General features: G+C 49.6%; 8 protein-coding genes across 8 annotated transcripts; 2 read left to right on the top strand and 6 right to left on the bottom strand.

The window, feature by feature from the left end:
- Positions 1-80: 80 nt before the first annotated feature.
- On the bottom strand, positions 81-1,517 carry B0J16DRAFT_33272 (activator of Hsp90 ATPase). Its single transcript, XM_046126743.1, has 4 exons — positions 1,155-1,517; positions 1,019-1,101; positions 295-947; positions 81-238 (listed from the first exon to the last, which is right to left on the bottom strand). Exons 1-4 carry the CDS (start codon positions 1,375-1,377, stop codon positions 220-222), a joined length of 978 nt encoding a protein of 325 aa, XP_045989689.1. The 5' UTR covers positions 1,378-1,517; the 3' UTR covers positions 81-219.
- Positions 1,518-3,925: 2,408 nt separating this feature from the next.
- Positions 3,926-8,233, top strand: B0J16DRAFT_33179 (uncharacterized protein). The gene is made up of 2 exons (XM_046126634.1): positions 3,926-4,627; positions 4,683-8,233. Exons 1-2 carry the CDS (start codon positions 4,390-4,392, stop codon positions 7,952-7,954), a joined length of 3,510 nt encoding a protein of 1,169 aa, XP_045989688.1. The 5' UTR covers positions 3,926-4,389; the 3' UTR covers positions 7,955-8,233.
- Positions 8,234-8,417: 184 nt separating this feature from the next.
- B0J16DRAFT_378488 (uncharacterized protein) lies at positions 8,418-8,735 on the bottom strand (the record flags this gene model as incomplete). The annotated part of the gene is made up of 1 exon (XM_046130924.1): positions 8,418-8,735. The coding sequence occupies one exon, from the start codon at positions 8,733-8,735 to the stop codon at positions 8,418-8,420; it is 318 nt and encodes a 105-aa protein (XP_045989687.1).
- Positions 8,736-9,220: 485 nt separating this feature from the next.
- B0J16DRAFT_329693 (uncharacterized protein) lies at positions 9,221-10,661 on the top strand. The gene has a single exon (XM_046126350.1). It carries the CDS (start codon positions 9,394-9,396, stop codon positions 10,600-10,602), a length of 1,209 nt encoding a protein of 402 aa, XP_045989686.1. The 5' UTR covers positions 9,221-9,393; the 3' UTR covers positions 10,603-10,661.
- Positions 10,662-11,796, bottom strand: B0J16DRAFT_297454 (ribosomal protein L6, alpha-beta domain-containing protein). The gene is made up of 3 exons (XM_046124460.1): positions 11,375-11,796; positions 11,207-11,320; positions 10,662-11,156 (listed from the first exon to the last, which is right to left on the bottom strand). Exons 1-3 carry the CDS (start codon positions 11,682-11,684, stop codon positions 10,789-10,791), a joined length of 792 nt encoding a protein of 263 aa, XP_045989685.1. The 5' UTR covers positions 11,685-11,796; the 3' UTR covers positions 10,662-10,788.
- A 1-nt stretch (position 11,797) lies between these two features.
- B0J16DRAFT_329691 (Tubulin/FtsZ, GTPase domain-containing protein) lies at positions 11,798-13,874 on the bottom strand. Its single transcript, XM_046126349.1, has 4 exons — positions 13,717-13,874; positions 13,523-13,546; positions 13,345-13,467; positions 11,798-13,292 (listed from the first exon to the last, which is right to left on the bottom strand). Exons 1-4 carry the CDS (start codon positions 13,726-13,728, stop codon positions 12,111-12,113), a joined length of 1,341 nt encoding a protein of 446 aa, XP_045989684.1. The 5' UTR covers positions 13,729-13,874; the 3' UTR covers positions 11,798-12,110.
- Positions 13,875-15,565: 1,691 nt separating this feature from the next.
- B0J16DRAFT_409602 (uncharacterized protein) lies at positions 15,566-16,365 on the bottom strand (the record flags this gene model as incomplete). Its single annotated transcript, XM_046133086.1, has 1 exon — positions 15,566-16,365. The coding sequence occupies exon 1, from the start codon at positions 16,010-16,012 to the stop codon at positions 15,566-15,568; it is 447 nt and encodes a 148-aa protein (XP_045989683.1). The 5' UTR covers positions 16,013-16,365.
- A 116-nt stretch (positions 16,366-16,481) lies between these two features.
- B0J16DRAFT_297448 (P-loop containing nucleoside triphosphate hydrolase protein) lies at positions 16,482-19,046 on the bottom strand. Its single transcript, XM_046124459.1, has 3 exons — positions 18,078-19,046; positions 17,950-18,030; positions 16,482-17,903 (listed from the first exon to the last, which is right to left on the bottom strand). Exons 1-3 carry the CDS (start codon positions 18,861-18,863, stop codon positions 16,518-16,520), a joined length of 2,253 nt encoding a protein of 750 aa, XP_045989682.1. The 5' UTR covers positions 18,864-19,046; the 3' UTR covers positions 16,482-16,517.
- Between the last annotated feature and the right edge of the window lie 3,804 nt (positions 19,047-22,850).

The raw sequence follows: 22,850 nt of genomic DNA, 5'->3' as shown, positions 1-22,850 counted from the left end.
AGGCGTATCCATTGATGCATTATTTCATTTTACGTCGCTCATGATATCGTAACCACACGCTCCTAGGTCTTGCGTAGACCACCCAAGACGACGTTCGCCCTCCTCCACCATGGCAGCGACTCTATGACCCCCGTCACTACCCTCATCTAGAGAGCGCATTGATTCTGTATGTACCCCGGTCCCAACCCAACTCCACGACTCCAGTTTCTCTCTTCACGCTTACAAAATGGTGCCGAAGCTAGAAAGTGTCAGTGTCTGTGGCCCATCATGCAGCAGATGCAACTGGTAACTTACCCGAAAGTCTGCTTGATGCTCTTAACGTAGTACTCGAGCCAGTTGCGCTTGGTAACGTCCTCCTGGCCGATAGGAACACCCTCCCACTTAACTCGCATAACGGTAACGTGGTCGACGTCGTTCTGATCAAACTCAATGTGGAGCTTGGAGAAGTGACCAGCAGGCCACTGGTTCAAACGCCAGCTTTGAGTGATCTTCTTGGGCTCCTCAAGCTCGAGGTACTCGCCGGAGACGTTTCCGCCAAACAGTTCGAACTTGCCGCCAACCTTGGCACCATCGAAGACCTTGGGAGGGGATCGTGTGAAGGCAGCGATCCGTTGGGGATCGACGAAAGTCTGGTACAGCTCCTCGGCAGTGGTTCGGAACTCTTCGTTATCGGTCACAGTGGTAGTGTTGACAACAGAGCCAGTCTTGGACTGGGTGCTCGTGGTAGCGGCGGGCTTAGGGGTAGAGCTCTGAGGGTGGACCTTGGGGGTCGAGAACCCGCTTGAAGGGTTGGAGCCTGGGGCATGCTGGATGTCCTTGCCATGCTCGGTGATCAGGGCACCGGCAAGCTTCTGGAACTCTTGTCGCAGCTGGGGCACGATCTTTGATCGAACAAGGTCCTTCACGGGCTGCTTCTCCTTGGACTCGGCAAAGATGTCTACGTCAAACTACGAGGGGTCTTAGCGGATTTATTCTACGGCAACACGGAAGGCGAAAGAGCAGGGGAGGTTTTACGTACCACGTACTCGTCTTCTTCCGTGTCGTGGGCGATCTCAGGCACGGTAATAGTGCCAGAAACATCATCCTCACCGGGAGCAGATCCTGGAAGGTTAGTATTCAAGTCCGCAGTCTTCAAGTCACCACATTTTCCTTACCAGAGTACTGGAGAACCAGCTTGACGTCAAAGATGGTAATCACCTTGCCCTTACGTTGGCTGACGTCGACATCACCATCCATGCTCTGAATCTTATCAATCTTTGCCTTGACCTCGCCATCTTCGGCCTGAACCTTGGTAAGAGCCTCGTCGAGGTAGGATCTGGCCCATGGTGAGACGTCCTTGTTGACCCAGTGCCAGTTGTTGGGGTTGTGAAGAACCATTGTGAAGTCGGTCGTAGAGTTGTGACTAGATGACTTTGAAGCTGTTAGCTTTTGATCGGACAAGATTTGAACGAGTGAAAAAGTAAAATGTCGCGATTGGAATCAGATATGGTTCTAGACCACAGCATATAGGTCATCAATGGAGGGAGTACAAGTCACCCTATGACTGGTGCCAGCTGGTATCTCATCATACAAGATGCGACGGTGCACGAGACAAATGTTGAAAGTTTGCGGTAGACTTACAGTTTGGTAAAAGGGGTATAGAGAGACAAGAGATTGAAAGGAAACAAGAAAAATGTGTTTGAAGAACTGGCAATAAATAGAAGAAGAGAAGACAGCAGAGCAGAATATGAAGAGATGAAAAGAGAGGAGAGTTCGTTGGAGAAGAAGCCTCTAGAATTTTACTCGAGCCTTGTGCCCCCACATTTGACGAGTTTCTGGTGGGGCTCATTTCAGAGCAAAAACCAGCCTCGTCATTTTCAATTTGCATCTTTTCAGCCTCAGGAAAATATTTACTAGACTAGAATCTATCGTCAAGTATAGGGTATGCAAAATCTCAAGCTGGTTTCGACCAACCCTGTTTTGACACTTAGCAATTGTTCGTTGAATGTCTGCACCTCATTGCTATCCCCAGCAAGGGTTCGAGGTGCGCAGCAGTAAGTAACTTTGCAAAGCCTTCTGCGGGTTGTGTTAACATACTGCATTACCTTTGTCTCAATTGAGTTCAAGGAAATAGCCTGTCATGACGGTCATGCAGCGCATGTATGTCACCAAGCAACGAGGTTGAGACCAACCACAGAAGAAACTCTTCCGAAAACAGCAACAGAGCTGGTCATGACTCCGAATTTCTCAAACGATATCAATAGAACAGAGGTATTTCTTTGCAGCGGTGTTCCAAGGTTGTTCGGCAGTATGACAAAAACTCGGACCCAAGACCAACAGGTGCTCATATGATATGGAATCACGGAAGACACACCGATGCCCTTAAATACCAAAGGAGTCAGGTTTATCTCATCTGAAACAGACAGAATGCTTGGCTGACATGATCCTTGAGGTTGTTGAGTGACAGACTGACAGTCATAGAGAGTTTAGCGCAACGTCGCAAACTTAGTCAGCCGTAGAGTTACACGAATTCCAGTAAAGAGTCCTGTTTTGGTATCCATATGGAGCTCTTTACCTATTTATATTCGATACCTTCTCATCGATATAAGAGGGTTGTAGTTGAATTGGACCCGTTGACCGTCTTTTGCGTTATTAAGATTTCTGTATCCGTCCGTATATTCGGATAGTTTATGTCCCGTGCTCTAGATGGAACTCTGGGATGCAAGGATATCGGAATATTCGTAGAAGACATCCGTAAGTAGCAATGTACTATCAAACTCAAGATCAGCCCACGATGACCCCCTTGCACATGCTTCTTATGCAGCTGTTCGATCCGGCCATGCAGAATTGGAAGCGAACGGCTTTTTCAGTCATGGGTCTTGACTCTCTAGACTCCCTAGACTCTAGACTCTCCCCTCCAAGAAATGTGACAGGCAGCGAGGGACGTCGATTAAGCGCCGGCATCCACACTTAACCCGCATAGTCTATCCTTGTTGACCAATAGCAGTAAGTGATGGGCAACATCAAGACTCTAAGAATAGAATGCTCCGTCTGCAACTCTGCATGTCTATCCCAACCTTTCCACTCAGCGGGGTCCGAACTGATGGACCAGCGATTGTAAAGTATAGAGCAGCAAGAGGCAGGCAAGACAGTAATATATTGGACAGGATTCGGTGTGTCTGATGCTTACACTATCAAAGATACAGACTTCAACAGTCAAAGCAGCAGTATCCAACATCTCTAGCGTCCCTAACGCATCCTACAGGATCTACAGAGACCCAACTAGGGTCTAATCAGAACGCCATCTCTCAAACTTCGTCAGCTGAATTCCCATGCTACCAAAAAGAAGCGGTCGCAAGCTTCGACTATCACTATCCATACTTAGCAATATTCCCCTCAATGCGTGCGTACAGTAGACCTGTAGATCCCCCTTGCCGTTGTTCATACAAACCCAACAATTGGTCATTGACAAGCTCCCCATGTCATGTCAATTCTCTTTGTTCCACACTCTGATAGCGTTCATGCCACCCCGTTTTCTTTGTCCATGACCCCAGCAAAGTCTTCGCCAAGAAGACACTCAAGGCATGTCTTGGCCCGTCTAATCGGCGATAAGCAGAACAGTTTCAAGTAAACATCTCATCTCTTTATTTTTATTTTATTTAGTTACAGTGCCGCTCCCGCTGACACCGCCTGGAAAAAGTGAGCTGTCGTGATTTCAAACCACCTGCTTCGTACCTTACCTTACTTCCGTCGCAGGGGTCTTGTACTGCCTGTAACAGTAACAGAACAGAGAGCCCCTCCTCCATCGCAAAAAGTTCCCAACCCAAACCCAACCACTTTCTCTTCTCTTACATCCAAGCCTCAATCACATCTTTATTCCCATTTGGTTGGTTACGCTTTTAGGGATGTACTAAGTGGTCATTTCTGCAGCTACAGTACAGTACATGTGGATGGATCGATGAGATATTTCCTTCCTCCAGTCAATTGACCGACAACTTCTTACACGCAGAGCCTCACCTGCATACATACACTACTATTTTTGTGTCTCTTTGTTTCTCCAATAGACGCGACCACCTCAAACAAGCACCTGTTTGGTCCATCGGACCCAAAGATCAGTAATCCTGTTGCTTGTCGTCTCAGCTCTATTCTCGAGTCTTGTTTCACCTGTTGTGATCCTCACCTCACCCCATCGACTCACTCCTCTGCTCGCACGCGCCGCCACCCCGCGGATCCATCCTAGGACCCCACGTACCAGAACCAACCGGCCAAAGAGACAGCCCTGATACGCCTGTCACTAAACGTTCCGTTCCGTTCCTTCTGGTGTTGTGTTGTGCCCATCACAGGCACAGGGACCCTGGACCTGGCGATCGAGTAAAGTTATAATCGCTTGGTCCTGCTTGTCCCTTCATCATGACTTCTCGCGATCCGGCGCGACTCCGCCAGGGCCTTCTTCCTCTCACGACAACTCCTGGCATCTACAATAACCATCTTAATACGCCTATATCTGCCGTGTCCATGACCTCCAGTCATTATCACTCTGCCGCCCAAACGCCTGGCAGCAGTATACAGCCTTACAATCCACAAGAATGGGCTCCTACTCAGGCTGCCGTCGCCGAGCGCGCTGTTCAATATGCAGGCGAGGTCCAAGGTGAGTGGCTGACCAGATCAGTAAACTTCGTTCTCGGTATTCTAACATGCGCCAGTATCGCCAATGCCTCCACCACCATATAGCCCACCTAGAAGTCAGCAGCAACAGCCGCGACCCATGAGCACAGTATTTGACTCTACACCAAATGGGACTCCGACTCCGCCGCCTCGAATGAGTACGGCAATGCATCGACCTTCTCCTGAACCGGCCAATGCATCCTTCCCTCCTCCTCCAGGCACACGTAACGGTTCACGGGACCGTCGTTTCCTCCCATCATTAGGCCGTCGTAGAGATACCGACAGCTCAAGTACTCCACCACCTCAACCACCACCACCTCAAAACCATCGACAGAGCATGATAGTGCAAACTTCGTTCCATCAACCTAGTCCCGAACACGGAATTGCAGGAGCTATGATGCATGGTCCCCCAGCGGCCCGAAGAGCCGTTTCTGCAGGAGCTGTAGAAACACCCACATCTGCTCGCTCACGCTCAACATCTCAGTCCAGATGGGAACCAGGCATGCCTCTTCCTCCACCTCCACCTGGACCCCCTCCGCCTTCGTCAAGTAGATCGCAAAGTGTGCAGTCCATGGACAGGAACTCAGTCCCCATCATATCCCCTCCTGTAAACAGACGACGGCCACCAGCTGGTGTAACTAACCTTGGGCCTGTTCCACCTACGCCTGCGGACTGGAATGAGAATGAAAGCCAAGCAGGCCCTTCGGATCGAAGGCGATCGCCAAGCTTGACCATCGATACTTCAATACCATCTAGCCCACCCATCGAGCCTGCTCCTGGCTCTTCATCAAGTATTAATGGGCTAAACCGTCAAAAGGCAGTGCGACATGATAAAACAATCTTGCAGCGGCGGACCGAGAGTCGAACAAGACAGAGCATCCGCAGTTCGATAGATGAACGAACTCGACCTGATTCTATGGCAGATATCATGGTGCCGAATTCGACCGATTTGTCGCGAGCATCAATTGGCAAGTCGACGCCTCTTAGTGGTGCAGTTGCATCACAAGATTCTCGAAACTCGACTCCCAGAGCCCCAGCTTCGGGAAAGTTGCCTCAAGAAGCCGAGACACCACCATTCTCTCCCAACGCTTCCAAGCAAGTGCAATATGGAAGCAGCTCGAAGACAGTTGCTCCTAAAGCTCTTCCCACTCCGCCCCCGCGATCCGGATCTGTTGCATCAGTCTCGAGGGTTCGTGAATCCTCTAGGCCACCTTCAGCCGGCCTCGTCGTATCAAAGCATTTGGTGACAACACAAACTGCCGACCAATTCGCAGAAGGGACGATTGATCGATTTCGCGAGTTTGCTATCAAGGAATCTAGGGCCACCAGCGATGCGGACAGAGTGCGATTATTCGCCGATTTTGTTGTCAGTGAGTCGAGAATCAGACGAGAACGGTATTCGGTCGCTATTGGAGCAATGGGTTCTGAAATATTCGATCTCACTCGAGATCTGTTCCGGCCAATGGTTACCCAACCGAGGCGGGATTCAGCTTCTTCACAAGATCAGTACACACCTGGCTTCTCAGAGCCAGGTCAATCTCGGCGAGGTTCTGCAGGCTCGAATGTTGGAGAAGGCCCCCAGCCCACTTCCAAAACAGCCAATGTTCCGACTTCGCCCAGCGGTAATAACCCACCAAATCTAAATTGGTCCGGCAACTACATGCCTTCGTTGTCGCCAATCCTGAGTATGAGTGTCAGCGAAAATTACGAGAACGGGAGCTCCCGAGGTCGCCCTCCGAGTCGTTGGTGGGAGTCAGACTCGCAAGGTGAGGCTTCCCATCTAGGAAGATCAAAGAGGGAGTCCAAATATATGGGCGTGACCAAGACGCAATGGGTTGAAGAGGATCGACCTCCCGTAGTATATGAAGAACAAGGCTCGGTGTCCGAATACCCTCCCGAAAAGACAGGCTGGCACGAGCAGTCGGAGCCCAGCCTGACACCCCAACAGTTCGCCTTTGCCACCACCTCCAACATGGGCTCGAGTCCTTGCTCGACAATTAACCGCGACCATCTCGACGTTTCTCGACTCGTTACAATGCCCCCTCCTTATCCAAGGCACCACCCTGCTGTTAACAATAAACACCCGGAGTTGACCTCAATCAGAACTGCGGTGCGAGCTCTAAGCCAGCTTGACGAGACGACCAAGACGAAAGAACGGTTCTCTGTAGAGAGTTCCAAAAGGCGAGAGCAATTTTCAAAAGCTGCGACAGAGCGCCGTCAAGCTTTGCGGACACACTTGCAGAATGAGATCAACACCGGCAGCTTGAGCTACGCAGATGCGGGAACCATTGATGCCGACGAAAAGGTCAACGAGATCGCAAAGAAAAAGGAGCTTGAAAAGACCGAATATGAATTGTTCCAGAATCAGGTTGTGCTACCTTTGAACGAGTTGTTAACAGGACGTATTTCACGTGCCACGGAGTTGTTTGACGATTTATCCCGACATTTATTTGATAACGGTCAGATCGACGCCGATATGCCGCAAGAAGAAGGCGATGATAGACCAGAACTCTTGGAAAAGTTGACTTTGCTCAAGTGGGTTTTCGAGGCGCGCGAAGGTCTTCATCGGGCTATCTATGATCTTCTTTCAGATCGTAATGGCCGATACTGCGAGGTTGTATTGACTCCTTATCGACTTTCCGGGAATACCGAGAAACTCAAGTCAGCTGAGGCCTTCTTTGCGGAAGACTCGGCTAAGCGTGAATATGCGTTTGCCCACGAAGTTCTGGAACGAACACGAGACTTCCGGGGAGTGGTTGAAAAGGCTGTCGACCATGGCGTTGCACTGCAGCTGTCGGCGTTTTGGGATATTGCGCCTCCGCTTTGCGAGCTATTGGACAACATTCCTCTGGATCTAGACGGGTTCAACATTCGAATTCCAGCGTCTGAGATTGAAGAAAACCCATCATATATCGAGCACCCGATGCAGTACCTGTTTAGTTTGTTGCTTCACGCAGAGAAGAGCACCTACCAGTTCATCGAGTCGCACACCAATTTGTTGTGCTTGCTTCATGAGGTTAAAGAAGCGGTAGTACATGCCAAAGGGAAAGTGCTCGAAACTCAAACACAGGATGAGAATGGAAACTCAATTCCCAAGGCGGACAGCAACGCGAGAGCGCAGCAGATGCGACAGTCAGAAGAACATAGACTGACTGAGGATCTAAAGGAGAAGGTCCGCCTTGTGCAAGATCAATGGAAGAGCGCCTTGGGTGAGAACATCACACTCGTCAAGGAACGATTAGGAGAGTGGCTGTTGCAGATGGGCGGCTGGGACGAGTCGCTAGAAGACGGAGGTGTAGGGGGAGTCTAAGAGCATGCATAAGAAGTAAGAGAGGAAAGCGAGTTGATGTTGATACCCCTCAGCCAAATGTGGTTGATCTTTGGAACGATATTATTCTGTATATAATTTGATCTTGGGTCAAATGTACCCTTTGAATGAGATATGATATGACAATGAATTGGTGGTTCTTAAACGAGTAATATTTGGGTATTGCGCCTGTTTCATACACTTATTCGTACATTTTGCTGGCGAGCGGGCTACAGACCCCGCTCCCGATTTATCCGTCCGCCCTGCTTGAGTTCTCTGTCTTTTTGTTCCGGAATCTGTAGGCGCTCGCTTTTTGGTGTGTCCAGGACATCGTGTTATATCGCATAGGTGACGATTGTCTTCAATATGTGTCTGGGGTCCGTCGGTCGGCTCTAATCGTCATCCAGACCCTCTATGGCCCCTTCCCTTCCCTCTATGTTGTCTTTCCATTTCGCGCATGGCCTTCTCACTTGTACTCAATTGGCAGATCCATGCCAACCCTTCGCGCGGTCAAGCGAACACGCTCCTCCTCGTCCATACCCATACCGGGGTTGTATCGCTCAAGCAAAGTGGCGTACATGCGCTGAGATCGAAGATAGACAACGGCCTGGGCGGCAGCTTGGGCTCGGGCGTCTTGAGATGTCGTACCCTTTGTCTCGGAAGTGAAAGAATCTCGGAGGCGAGAGTGCAGAGGAGAGCGCGGTGAGGCGAGGATGGGTCGAGGTGGGAACTCGCGGATAAGGGAGCGATAGAGAGAGCGTAGAGAGGCGGGTGATGAAGCCATTTTGACGTTTCGTATTCGGTATGAGAGGTACTGTAGGACTGAAGACGTGGGAGAGAGATGATGAAATGGTGAGAATGCTCGGGTTTGAATTGATTGATGCTTGAAATGGCGGACCAATCGGGTGGTTCCGCTGGGCTGGGAGCAGGGGAAGAAAAATGTTAGCAGGCACGGATGGGAATGGGAAAATGCCCCTCATCGATATCGGAGTCTAATGGCGGGGCAGAAGTGGGAGTAGTAGACATGATGAATAAATATCCATTGCTAAGGTAATTCAAGGAATACTTACTCGCCATATATATGTAGAGAATTGATAATAGCGGCCGAAGCCAATTGAACGAGTAATTATTATTTCTAGATATACACTCCGTTATAGGCAGAATATATGCATATCTACCTCACTTGCATTACCCAGCCAAGCTAATTCATCGCACGTCACAGGTTCAAAGAACCTCAAACAGCTTATCCCACTTCTTTTCTTTCCCTCACTCTCACTCAGATCCTTCACTCAATTAATCCACAGCCCACTCATCTTAGGCCCAGTTACAGCGACGACCCGCCCGACGACCCGAAAGAGACCAACCATACAGCAATTGCGCCATCCCACGTTACCTACCGTCTTGCTACCACCTATACCTAGTGGTACTTTGCTCTGTCTTGAATGACCATCTTCTTTAGATCCCTCCTCTTCTTTCTACTCACTCTCATCCTGGCTATCTTTCTGTCGCCCTCATTCATCCCTCGCCTCCGCCAAATATCTTCCCATCTTCTCGTCCTCAACCGACCTCTCGCAACCATGGCTTCCCCATCTTACGCCTCAGAGCTCAAGATCGCTGAGCTCGCCGTTCAGCGCGCTGCTATTCTCACTAAGCGCGTCTTCCACGAGAAGGCAAAGGGTACTGTTGACAAGAACGACAAGAGCCCTGTCACGGTTGGCGACTTTGGCGCCCAAGCTCTCATTATTGCCGCCCTCCGCCACAACTTCCCCGACGACGCCATCGTTGCCGAAGAGGAAGCTGCTCAGCTCCGTGACGATGCGAACCTCAAGCAAACTATCTGGGAGCTCGTTAACTCTACAAAGCTCGACGACGAGGACGCTGAGAAGCAACTCGGTGGTCCCATTAAGGATGTTGACGATATGCTCGAGTTGATCGACAGAGGTGGCAGCCAGGGCGGTTCCAGCGGTCGCATCTGGGCTATTGACCCCATTGACGGCACAAAGGGCTTCCTCCGTGGTGGACAGTACGCTGTCTGCCTTGGTCTTATGGTTGATGGCGACGTCAAAGTCGGTGTTCTCGGCTGCCCCAACCTCCCCGTCGACGACTCAGCTCGTCTGACAGCCGACATTGGCTCCAATGCCACAGACGAGGGACGTGGTGTCGTTTTCTCTGCTGTTCAGGGCCACGGTGCCAACAGCCGTCCTTTGACCACTGGCGCTCTCTCTGCTCAGAAGTCCATCTCTATGCGAAGCCTTGATGACCTCTCTAAGGCTACTTTCTGTGAGAGTGTCGAGGCTGGCCACTCTGCGCACGACGACCAGGCTCTTATTTCTAAGAAGCTCGGCATCACCCAGGAAAGCGTCCGCATGGACAGCCAAGCCAAGTACGGCTCCATTGCCCGTGGTGCTGGTGATATTTACCTTCGTCTACCTGTCAAGGCTACATACCAGGAGAAGATCTGGGACCACGCTGCTGGTGACCTCATTGTCCGTGAAGCCGGTGGCCAGGTCACTGACATTCAAGGCAAGCGCCTCGACTTCAGCGTTGGACGCACTCTGGCCAACAACAAGGGTGTCATTGCTGCTCCTGCTCCCGTCCATGGAAAGGTTCTCGAGGCTGTCCAGGAGGTTCTGAGCGCCAAGCAGTCATAAATGGTTCAAAAAGGAAGAAATTGTTGATACGACTTGAATGAAAGCGAGAAATCCAAAAGTAAAAAAGTAGTTTTGTATATGCCTCGTCAAATAGTACACATCTGTACATGATACTAGAATACACACGCCAGCTGCGTCCAATAGGCCACCATATCGGCCCATATAACTTCCCAATATACCATCTCTCTATTTGATCTTTTTCTGCTTCAGCTTGATCGTTTGGTCGTTGATGAATACACCCTTTCCCTTGTAAGGCTCCGGAGGACGCCACATGCGAACTCGTCCAGCAAATGACATGATAGTCTCGCGGTCGATGCCCTCAATCAGAATACGTGTAGGCGCAGGAGTTGTAACAGTAACACCCCGAGGAATACCCTCCTCAACGGGATGCGTGAATCCCAGCTTGAGGCACAGGAAGCGCTGACCAGGGAATTCCTCCTTGGCACCTCGCTCTTCGACACTAGCTCGGTAACCAACACCAACGAGACGGAGAATAGCTGTATGACCCTCTGAAACACCCATAATGTAGTTCTTGAGATAAGACCATGCTGTTCCTACGCAATTGTCAGCTTCAATTGCAGAAGTAAAGGACATATGAACCTACCCCACATAGCCTTTTGGTCCTTGGCCTCATTGTCCTGGACGCTCAGCAAGACACTTTTGGCCTCAGGATCCTGTTCCAGCTCAACATATTCAGGAACCTCAAGATCGAGCGATCCTGGCGGCCGGTCAGCAATTCGCCCTCGTTTTTCAAATGATCATTCCAACGCACCCAGTGGTCCCTTCACAGTAATGTTCTTCTTATACACCTTCTTGTACGACGTCAAGTCTCTTTGAGCGAATAGTTTTCCAACGGTTAGCTCAACTCCGGGTGGGATCGAGAGAGGTGTTCGGCCAAGCTTAGAGGGTCGTTTCGAGGTCGTCGAGAAGGGTGCGGCGGTGACTCGAGGTGCTGCTGTCGTCGGGGCTGTCGCTTGCCATGCCGGCACCAAGAAGCCAGGGAGTGTGACAGGACCAGAGGACGAAGCCGTGATGGCTCGTCCCAATGCCTTCCCCCGGCTGGGAGTGAACATGGCAGCCATTGGTGTCGATATGGCTGTCGTTGGCGTGCTGCGATGCTGGCTCCACGATCGAGGTTCACAGACAATTGGAGCTCAACTTTTCGTGCTTAGTCATACCATCACGTGTTGCAAGAATAGCACGACAGAGTGATCGGGACAAGCGTGGTCCGACCACCGACATTCAACTTTACCTCTGGAACATTGACAATATTCGACATTCGACAACAGCACTGATACTAGTTCTAGGTTCGCAGTGATTTGGGACTTTAGGATTGGTACAACTAGTACTTCTGAATTTTATTTGACTCGTACATCTGTTGTGTACTGCCACTTTTGAGGATATCTTAACCCCGGAATTACAACGGCTACACCCTGAAAAGAAGTTGCAGGCCGGCTATCGAATAGAGACAATATAGACGACCAGTGATTTCAGTAAAATGGAGTAATTTACTCCTCGCCCTCAGGCAGCTCCTCCTCGTACTCCTCCTCCTCCTCATCAATTCCAGCATCCTGGTACTGCTGGTATTCGGAGACGAGATCGTTCATGTTGGACTCAGCCTCAGTGAACTCCATCTCGTCCATACCCTCACCAGTGTACCAATGCAAGAAAGCCTTGCGTCGGAACATAGCAGTGAACTGCTCGCCAACACGCTTGAAAAGCTCCTGGATAGAGGTGGAGTTTCCAATAAAGGTAGAGGACATAGTAAGTCCCCGAGGAGGAATAGCGCAGAGAGCGGTCTGGATGTTGTTAGGGATCCACTCGACGAAGTAAGATGAGTTCTTGTTCTGAACGTTGCGCATCTGGTCCTCGACCTCCTTCATGGCGACGCGGCCACGGAAGATGGCAGAGCAGGTCAGGTAACGACCGTTGCGGAAGTCGGAAGCAGCCATCATGTTCTTGGGGTCGAACATCTGCTGGGTCAGCTCAGGAACGCTGACAGCGCGGAAAGAGTGAGCACCACGGCTGGTCAGGGGAGCGAAGCCGACCATGAAGAAGTGGAGACGAGGGAAAGGAACCATGTTGACGGCGAGCTTTCGGAGGTCGGAGTTCAGCTGACCGGGGAAACGGAGACAGGTGGTGACGCCGGACATGACGGCGGAGACGAGGTAGTTCAAGTCGCCGTAAGAGGGGTTGGACAGCTTGAGGGTGCGCATGCAGATGTCGTAAAGGGCCTCGTTATCGATACAGAAAGTCTCGTCGGAGTTCTCGACCAGCTGGTGGACGGAAAGAGTGGCGTTGTAGGGCTCAACAACGGTGTCGGAGACCTTAGGAGAAGGGACGACGGAGAAGGTAGCCATCATACGGTCGGGGAACTCCTCACGGATCTTGGAGATCAGCAGCGTACCCATACCGGCACCGGTACCACCACCGAGAGAGTGGGTGATCTGGAAACCCTGGAGGCAGTCGCAACCCTCGGCCTCGCGGCGGACGACATCGAGGACTTGGTCGACAAGCTCAGCTCCTTCAGTGTAATGACCCTTGGCCCAGTTGTTTCCGGCACCGGACTGACCGAAAACGAAGTTGTCGGGGCGGAAAAGCTGTCCGAAAGGACCAGCACGGACGGCGTCCATGGTACCGGGCTCGAGATCGACGAGGACGGCACGGGGAACATACTTGTTACCGGAAGCCTAGGCGCGCGTGAGCTTGTTGTGTTTTCGTGGTAGGAGTGATGGAACAAACCTCGTTGAAGTAGACGCTCATGCGCTCGAGCTGGAGCTCGGAGGTACCGTTGTAAACACCATTGCTGTCGAGACCGTGCTCGCCAGAGATGGTTTGCCAGAAAGCAGCACCAATTTGGTTACCCTAATAAACATTGTTAGCATCACTGGGTAACAAGGTCGAAGAGACAAGTACTTACGCACTGACCGGTCTGAAGGTGAACCTATTGCAAAGAAAAAGACAAGGTTAGCGTATTGATTCTGGGGAAGTCATTGATCAAGCTGCGAGCTATCGTGCATTGTTGTTGACCTGCCGAAGCCCAGCGGGGTACAGCAGAATCAGGGGCACGAAGCACAAGCTCAGCTCGAAGCTAGAGCTAGAGGAATTACTCACAATCTCGCGCATGTTGACGGCTGTGGATGTAAAGATGGGATATGGAGGAGTATGAAGAAGAAGAAATGGGCCGGAGTAGTTCAAGAGCTGAAGTAGCCTTAGCTTTGGCAGAGGAGGACAAGAGTGGGTTGGGCAGTTCCAAAGGGGAGGGAATGTTGATTTTTGTTTGGAGAATGGAGGGTGAAATTGTTCACCGCCACGGTCCAGGGCCCAGCAGGGGGGTAAACAAGGGGCAGAGCGGTTCTTTCCTGACGATTGGGCCACTGAGAGTCCTCGATTGTTTACTTGTTGGTCTGTGCACGCGTTCAGAAAGGCAAGGCGCGGCCTGAAAGGTGATGGTTCCGCAGTGGCAGGTACGCCAATAGAGCTGCCCCTGCACCCTGTTGCTGTCACTGCTTCCCACCCCCGGCAAGTTGACAGACCAGAGGAAGATCAAAGCGAGGAAATAAGATGGAAAGAAACGGTTTTATTTCCAGGTCTAGTGTCAATGTTGATAGGATATAGAGTATCTTAATAGAGTATTAGATTTACTTGTTGTTGTAGATATAAACACTGCCTGATATCCTATCAATTGACCGTTGAGGTCAGCCATTTTAGTTAGTAGGCGGTAGATAGCTCCCTCGGCATGCAGAATATCGCCAACGGGCCGGGGAGGAGCCACAGCAGGCAAAGTCGGCCCCATAAATAATTGGCGATTTGACTATCCGAGATGAACAGACGGCACTCGACGATCAGCAATTATTTCAATATGAGGCGACTCATTTCTTTGTGAGCCAAGGTTCGTAATGCAATCATACCAATGATGTCAAGATATCTTCAATTAGTTTATGCATCATATGATCTACAGCAGAATTTCAGCAGGGATTCTCTTATACTATCATGTTAGCAGCAATCTTAATACCGTATACACATACAATAGACGGTCAGTCTTCGCGAAGCCGGCAGTTATCAAGCGAGCTAAAAATGAATGTAATGAAACTGGCGGAAGTGAGCCAAGGACATTGCTAGGGTGATTGCTAAGGACCTACGTAGTTAGTAGTTATTCTCGAAGTTGAGTGTCGACAAAACCAATCAGAAGCTCAGCATATGCAGAGAACTTCCGGGCTTGTTGCATATGCTCGCCGTATCTTGTGTAAATCCAAGAATCCGGCAAGAAACGGCTTGTTTATTTGTTTGTGCAAGTTTTGTGGACATGTTATGATGAAGAATGCTCGAGGTCTTACACTCGCCCTTATCTTACTGTTGGTTCTAGATGATCTGAGGTCGACACATGGCCTCTAGGGACATACAAAGACTACACCTCTACTTCAGCTGGATTCCGGCGAGTTTGAGGTGGTAAATATCAGCAGTATAGATACCTTACACTTTCCATCATATGTCAGAGTCCAAGAATCCGACGCCAAGTCTATGTAATTAGTCACTATACCAAGACATTAATATCATTTTCTGGAACATTTAGATTATGCGACTGCTGTATGTAATACTACAGCAAGGCTACTCTACCTAGACGATGTTATATCGCTCTCGAGGTGTGTTGCTGTAAGGAAGGACTAGGTGCCATAACACCGATTATCAGTAAGGAGAGAGAGTTGCAGTGGTAAAGTGCTGGTGCGTCTTGTTTGCAGCTCTCCAGTACAAAGAACAACATTCTGGCCTTTTCAGGTCATCTACATGAACAGTTACTCAAGGTGATCTGATTGCATTCATAACTCATGATCTTCTGGTCTCGAAATACAAAGTGACCTCTCTTCATGATATGATCATAAAGTTTCCCTCCATTCGAGAGGTCCCATGGCTTCCATAAGAGATCCATCATCTGCAAGCCGCCCATATCCTCCCTCACACAGACCTATTCCTCGATAACGTACTGCCAGAACTCATTTCCGTTCTCATTGTTGACATGCACGATCTTCGCAATCTTGGTGCCGTAAGCGTCTGTGCCGTCGTCTCCAACTCCACGTCGGCTCTTGCAGTCCTTACACTGCTTAAAATCGATCACGTTGTAGGAACTGCAGGTGCTGCCGTCCTGGAGAGTCTGACTACACTTCCAGTAGCCGAGGTTCTCTCGCACGTGGAGAGTAGGCTTGGTCTTCTTGACTTCGATGACCTTACTGCTGGTGTTCTGAGAGTCATCGGCTTCCATCATAGGGGAAGAAGCGCGGGGGTCGGTAGCAGGGGAAGCAGAGGGTTCGCTGGTGTTGGCGCAATCAGTGGGCTTGGTAGGTTCGGTAGAAGGCTCAGGGTCTTCAGAGATATCCATGGCCACGACGGCCTGCGTGGTCTCGATGCCTTCCATTTTCGAGGTGTTGTGGTTGTTTGCTTCGTAAAGAAAGAGGTTGTTAAAATTGCCTAGCGTTTTCAAGGTGCTTCAAGGTGCCGTGAGCAGTGCGCGTTGTTTCGAAGATATGGTTTTGACTTCAACGGAAGGTTTATATAGAAAATGAGGGGAGCATCATCTGTTGGAACACGGGCGATACTCGAGGTTCATTGTTGTTGTTCAATACTCATTGTGCTGGTTTCTTCGAGTGTTCAAAAGAAATCCACCACAAACACATTCGCCTGCATCATAGGTAACACGAACCACACATGGTGCATTAGCATTGTTAGGGTCGGACAATCAAAGGCAAGGCTTATGTTAGGGTTTGCGAGGGGAAAATATCGCTAATCGAAAGAACAAATGAACGGACTCAGTTTGATGTATTTGTGGTTTGTCACTGTAATGCAGTAAAGTTTATGGCAAAAGTCAAGCAATCAAATGTATCATAAGCCGTAACAATCGTTTTGTCAATTTGAATATATACTTAGTGCTGCTTAACAACACCAGCAGCATTAGCTTGCGCAGTAATTCTCTTCTTGTACGCCTGAACATCTCCAGGGAACTTCTCAACAGTACCTCCGTCGCAAACCCACAACGATGTGCACACAGTCTGCAGCATAGTCACGTCGTGAGAAACCATCAGTACACCACCCTGGAACTCGTTAAGGGCTTCAGCCAAGGCATCCATAGCTTCGATATCAAGATGGTTAGAAGGTTCGTCAAGAACCAGGATGTGAGGGTTGGTAAGAGCCAAGCATGCAAAAGCGACACGAGACTTCTGACCTCCGGATAGCAGACCCATCTTCTGCAGACCAGTTGTTCCGGTGATACCGAAGGCACCAAGTCGTCGACGGTACTCTTCATCAGTTCGGCCAGGGTAGTTCTTGGACATGAATCCGACGGCACTGTCGTTAAGGTCGAGGGCATCGACGTGGTGCTGAGCGAAGAATCCGATTCGAAGACGAGGATGTTGCGAGATCAGACCAGAGGAAGGATCCAGTTTACCGATGAGGAGCTTGAGAATAGTTGTCTTACCAGCACCGTTGGGTCCAACGATACCAATTCGGGAATCCAGTTGCACATCCAGGTCGACATTCTTGAGCAGAATGTTGTCCTTGTTGTAGCCAAAAGTGACTTCTGACATTTGCACGATAGGAGGTGAAAGCTTCTCGACTTCGGGGAATGTGAACTTGACAGAGTACTCGGCCTCGGGAGGTTCGAGCACAGGCATCTTCTCGAGCTTCTTGATACGTGATTGGGCTTCTGAGGACTTGGCTGCGTTGTAACGGAACTTGTCGATGAAGGCCTGGAGATGGGCTCGCTGGACCATCTGGTTCTCGTACTCTCTCTTGGCAACCTTCTTGCGCTCCTCCTTGGTGGCGTAGAAGGTGTCGAAGTTGGCTCCACGGTAGTAGTCGAGACGTTGGGAGTGCTGGTGGATGATGTCGGTAGCGACCTCGTTGAGGAACGCTCTGTCGTGAGAGACGACGAGGACAGTGCTGGGGTAGGTTTGGAGGTAATCGGACAAGAAGGTAATGGAGGGGACGTCCAACATGTTGGACGGTTCGTCAAGAAGAAGCAGGTCAGGCTCACAGAACAGGGCTCGTGCAAGAGCCAGACGCATTCTCCAACCACCAGAGAAGGTCTTGGTGGCAAACTGCTGTCGCTCTGCGGAGAAACCGAGACCAGCAAGGATACTAGCAGCTCGTGACTCGGCCTTGTCTGATTCCATCTCCGCCAGCTTGGCTTGGATATCTCCCAATTTGGTGTCCTGTGCCTCTCTGTCGCGATCGATTCTAGCCGCATCGGCAGACGTGTCGGCTAGGGAAGAACGCTGCTGTTCCAACTCTGCCAAACGTGCCGTGATTTGCTACTTTTGTTAGATTTTGGTCAATATTGCAAGGTAGTGTACTAACCTCTTGATCCCTGAGGAGAACCTTGCGCCAAACATCGGCATCAAGAACCGCCTGGATGGCGGGTGTGTCATCACCGGTAATCTGGTCCTGTTAGCCATTTTCTTTTGTTGGGTACTAGCTGAACTTACCTCTTGCTCAACGTGGAGAATAGAGATGTGTAGAGGAATAGCAACCTCACGGCGAGACAAAGCTCGAAGTAGAGTAGATTTACCAACACCGTTGTTACCAACCAGACCATATCGATGACCGTAAGCAAGAGTGAGTGTTGTGTCTGTAAGAATACGGTTTCCACTGATAGAGACATCGATGTTGTCCAACTTGATGTCCTTTGACTTGTTTGCAGAGCCGCCGCCGATCTGGAGAGGGTTGACGGCCATGTAAAACTCTTCGTAGGACTGTGTGGACTCGGGCTGTTCGAGCAGTTTGGAGGCCTCGTACTCGACATTCTTGAAGGTTTTCTTCTGCTGCTTTGCTGCGATCTTTCGCTCGGCCTTTTCAAGTTTCTTGCGATCGACCTTGGACTCGACCTTTCTCGCATTGGCGGACTCCAGATCAACGCCACCAGTCGCAACAGCCAGGGTGGACGACATGTTGCGCTGCTGGCTGACCTGAATGGTTTGGTCGAGGCGCCTGACAGCTGAGGGTCCATCTCTCTGACCTCCGTTGGCCGCGGTGTACTTGTCAACCCATTTCTCGACAAGCTGCTTGATCTTTTCCTCGAGCTCCGGGTTGAACTGGCCGGAGGCGGATAGCAGAAGCTCGGTGATGGTTGAAGCAGCCTCATTCAAGGGAGACTCGCCCGAGTTCTCATCCTCGTCGATATAAGCAGTCGAGGCATGAGTGAGGTAGCCCACGGAGTACTCGGAGACCACAGGGTCAATGTTGGGAATCACAGCTCTGATATCAGCTTCCATGATGACGAATAGACTTGATGTCGGTACAGTTGAGACACAAGGCTTATGGAACTGGAATCCACTAGATATTTGCAACTCTTAGAACTCTAAGAGCACAGTTGACGAGTTTCACAGGTGGCTTCAGTTGTGATTGAACGGTTCAATAAAGTCGTTACCTTGAATGCCCCGCCACAGATGTCGTTGAAAATTGTGGGTGTACTGGCGAACCACCGCCCTGGGGTGCGGACATCTAAGCCCCGATTGCCGATCGAGCTAATGTCTAGGGTAGCTCGCTACCAAAGTTGATCAATGTTGCTTGTGATTGAACTGGGTCAGCATACACTACATGTGTGTTTTGATATGTATTTATAAAGCGTCGATTTAACTCTATTCATCCACGCATTCTAGAGATATCTATGGTGGTGATGCACTTGCTGAAGTACTTGCGATGTAGTAAATGCCCTCCCATCAGTCAAGACTACTGATAACGGCCACAAGGCTGCACATGGGACAGAAACAACAGTGGATATGAAAGTAAAATGGCACAGAGTTCAACGAGGCACTCATATTTCATAGACAAGAAACAGTCTGCAAGCTTTTAAATGTAATTTCATACTGTTGTCGATAGACTGGTCTTGCTGCCTTGATAAACTTGTAGCTCAACTAGCCTAACCTAGAGCTCGATATCAAGTCGACGTCGAACGGAAAACCATTCCCTGACAACAGAACCATAAATGTCTCAATATGATGCGAACGGAAGCCATAGCGCCTGGAAACAGGCTGTGCGCGCGCAAAAGAAACTATGATCCGGAAGTTGGAGCTGAATTCAGATACGAGAAGAAGGGATATATTGCCGAGACTGATCCTATAGTAGGACTGATATACCTATCAAGTCGCCGCAGGGGACATCCATACAAAGGAAAGATATGTCTCAGGCATTATTATGTAGCAAAGGCTTGAAGGTCACAGCTGGGTTAGAATACGATGCGTTTTAGAAGTTTAAATTGATTAGGTTCACTTCAAGATTGGCATGATTATCATCGACTAGAAACAACTGGCGGTGAAGGACTCCTAGTTTCAAAAACATAACATGGAAATCTGCATTTCCCACCAGAGAAAGAACCTGTTTGTAGACATGCATACATGGCGCGATTTCGATAAGACCAGCGCCCAATAAGTCGCTATTATGCGAGCGCCAATATCTCCTTGATCTTTAGTCTACATGTCGACAACCACATGATGGACCGATAACCATGTAAAACCGGATTTATCTTGCAGTTGCAGTAGAGTACAGGGCTATCCCGGCGAAAGCACCGTGCCTCAGGTCGACTATCAATAGGATCGTTCACTATTGAAAACACTGGCGTAGAAACTCAGCAATAACGAGTTGCCACGCATCCTGGCTCTACGCCGGTTTCAGTAATTGCAGGTTTTCAGCTCGCATGCGAATGCACCAATCGTATCTTTAGATGCTTCAAATACTAGTATTTGTTATGCACAACAAACCTCGATTTGGCGCGACGCGTCTACTTGAATCTCATGATGACTGTGTTTGTTCTTTGTTCTCAGCCAATTGATCCGTAGATGGAGCCCTGAAGATCTAGGGGAGTTATGCATGTGCATAAATTACCACTGCATTGACGATCAAGTCGGGAGATCGATGCAAGGCTCTTCTGCATGACACAGCGAGATACATATTCAATGCAGAATCAGAGTCGTGTTCGCAGCGGGCTCTAATTGTCAGACATGCACAAGTCTCAGGAAAAGGAATGTTGATTGAAGAAAATCAACTGATTGAATCAATCAATGCTGACAATGCGAGGCCGAGTCAGCGATAGAGTTGAGGAATTGCCTTTAAGGTGTTGCGATTGACATTCCCCGCTCACCAAAACAACAACACACACACACACTCTCTCTCAAAGCCTGAGACCAATAACGTTTTTTATGCTGTCTCAACTCTCACTTCACGGTAATTACTGTACCTGGCATCCATCCATCCATCAACTCTGAAATTCCGTCCATCGCTTATTAGGGTAAACGGCGCTCCGGCACTTGTGTACGCTTGAGCCCCTCAGGCGGTCCGAAAAATAACCAGGACATAGAAGCCTACTGACAAAATAACTAAGATGTGTTTCGTTACTGAAGCTTATGATAGACTATCCTAATCTTTATGACACCCTCAAACAAGTCTCGGTTTTTCTTTGACCCACCTGCCCCTCTACCTCTAGACAGGCACTCGGAGGCGCCGTTTGGGTGAGGAAATGATCGAAATAACGTCATTTCAACAGCACGATGCCTGAGCTGCCTCCACTTGGCGCGACAATAGTTTGGTAATCGCGCGTCGTCGAAACATGCCAAAATTGTGTTCCGAGATGGAGATGGAGAAATGGAGAATGGAACGAACCAGGTCCTGGTCTAGAATCCATGAAGCGAAGCGAGAGGCTAGTTGGAGCCAGAGAGCATGGAAGTGCGTTTGGACTTGTGGGTAAGCAATTCTCTACACGAAGTGCTACTGACTGTAGACTGCCGTATCGAGGAGGTCAAGAAGGTTGAGATTCATTGATTCCAACAGGGCAAACCCTTGTCACAAGACAATTACACCAGGTCGATCAAACAAGAGTCTATCGTGTGTCAACATACAGTAAAAGATGTTTGTTCTCTGTATTCTCCTGCTTGAATTACACGATATCAAGGGCTGAAGCATTGCACTAGCGTGCCATTCTTTCATTTCTGACCCAAGACACCAACTTGATATGTCTTAGATACTCACCTTCCGCCAATTGCCTTTGCTTGGGCGATACAGGGTCTAGCTTTTACGAATAGCTCCTCACATCAATATTGAGTGTTCCAGGCCCGTGGGCTGCTGGACCACGCCTCGTCCGTCATGCGCCTCTTGTGCTCACGTTTATCGGTAGCCATTGAGACAAACAAAAGAAGATAAATCAGACATTGACGCAGCCAGACTCTTGGATCATGATCATCCGGAATTGATTCCTTTTAGCATTCCAGACTGGAGTTGCACATGCTGGCTGCCATGTTATGAGCAACTTGCAGGCCTCAAAAAGAGCCTCATGATAGGACCCTTGCCCGACCCCACGGTGAGTGAGATGGTGATTGTCTGTCACCCATCAAATTTGGTGGCTGTAGTCGAGAGTCCTATCATGAGGCTGTATGTCAAAGTCGACAATCAACCAGCGGCTTTTGAGTTCAGGACTATGTCCAGAAAAAGAAGCTCATGGGGTTGCGTCAGCTTTGGTTGTGAGCACTAACACTGCTAGGCACGTCTGTCGAAACTGCTAAGTTAGCTGCCGTTTGAGCATGGTTGGTGGAAATTGGACTTATTTGCTCGAGCCTCTGAGTACTGTAGAGAGTCTTGAGCCTGCATCGCCTATTCAGGTATCTCAGGTTGGATCAACAAGCGAGTGGGTTGATCTAAATAGCCGAGTATCAAATTAATGATGCGCATCTTCGGACTGTTTTGTTATTCATATGCAGTCAGCTGGATCAAAAACCCCATAAACTACTGTAACTGCATGACAGGAAGAGAGACAAGTCGGAAGGCTTCCGCTGACTTGGGCTGACTAGTTTCAGGTGTAAGATGCGAAAATTCCTACACGATTACCGTAAGTACCAGATGATTTCGGTCTTTGTAACAGCCCGAGAAGAGTCAAGGAAACCGGTTCGCGAAGAGCTTGGCTTGGCTGTAAGATGTAAGCTTAGACCAGATTCCATGCAGGTCCTTGGCGAGATATCATTATCCAGCCTTATCGAGACAGGGCATGACAGGGATTGCAACCCGTAGCAGCGGGCCATTGCCTCAACACGAGGATGATCTGCCTGTGGCTTTTTATCTGGGTGTGTGGTTGAGCCTCTAACAAGATGCAATTTCAACTTGTGAATGGTGCCCGCAGAGAAGCAGAAGCTCCAAGTCCAAGTCTAAGATACTAAGAAACTCCGAGACCCACTAGACTAGACTAGATATCAAAGACGCAAGCGCCTCTTTCGGAT

This window comes from Fusarium flagelliforme, assembly GCF_020744385.1.
Source record: "Fusarium flagelliforme strain FIESC 12 MPI-CAGE-AA-0113 chromosome Unknown B0J16scaffold_1, whole genome shotgun sequence".
In the NCBI taxonomy this organism is placed as follows: Eukaryota; Fungi; Ascomycota; class Sordariomycetes; order Hypocreales; family Nectriaceae; genus Fusarium; species Fusarium flagelliforme.
Note: the sequence above shows the minus strand (reverse complement) of the source record. Positions and strands in the feature narration are given on the sequence as shown.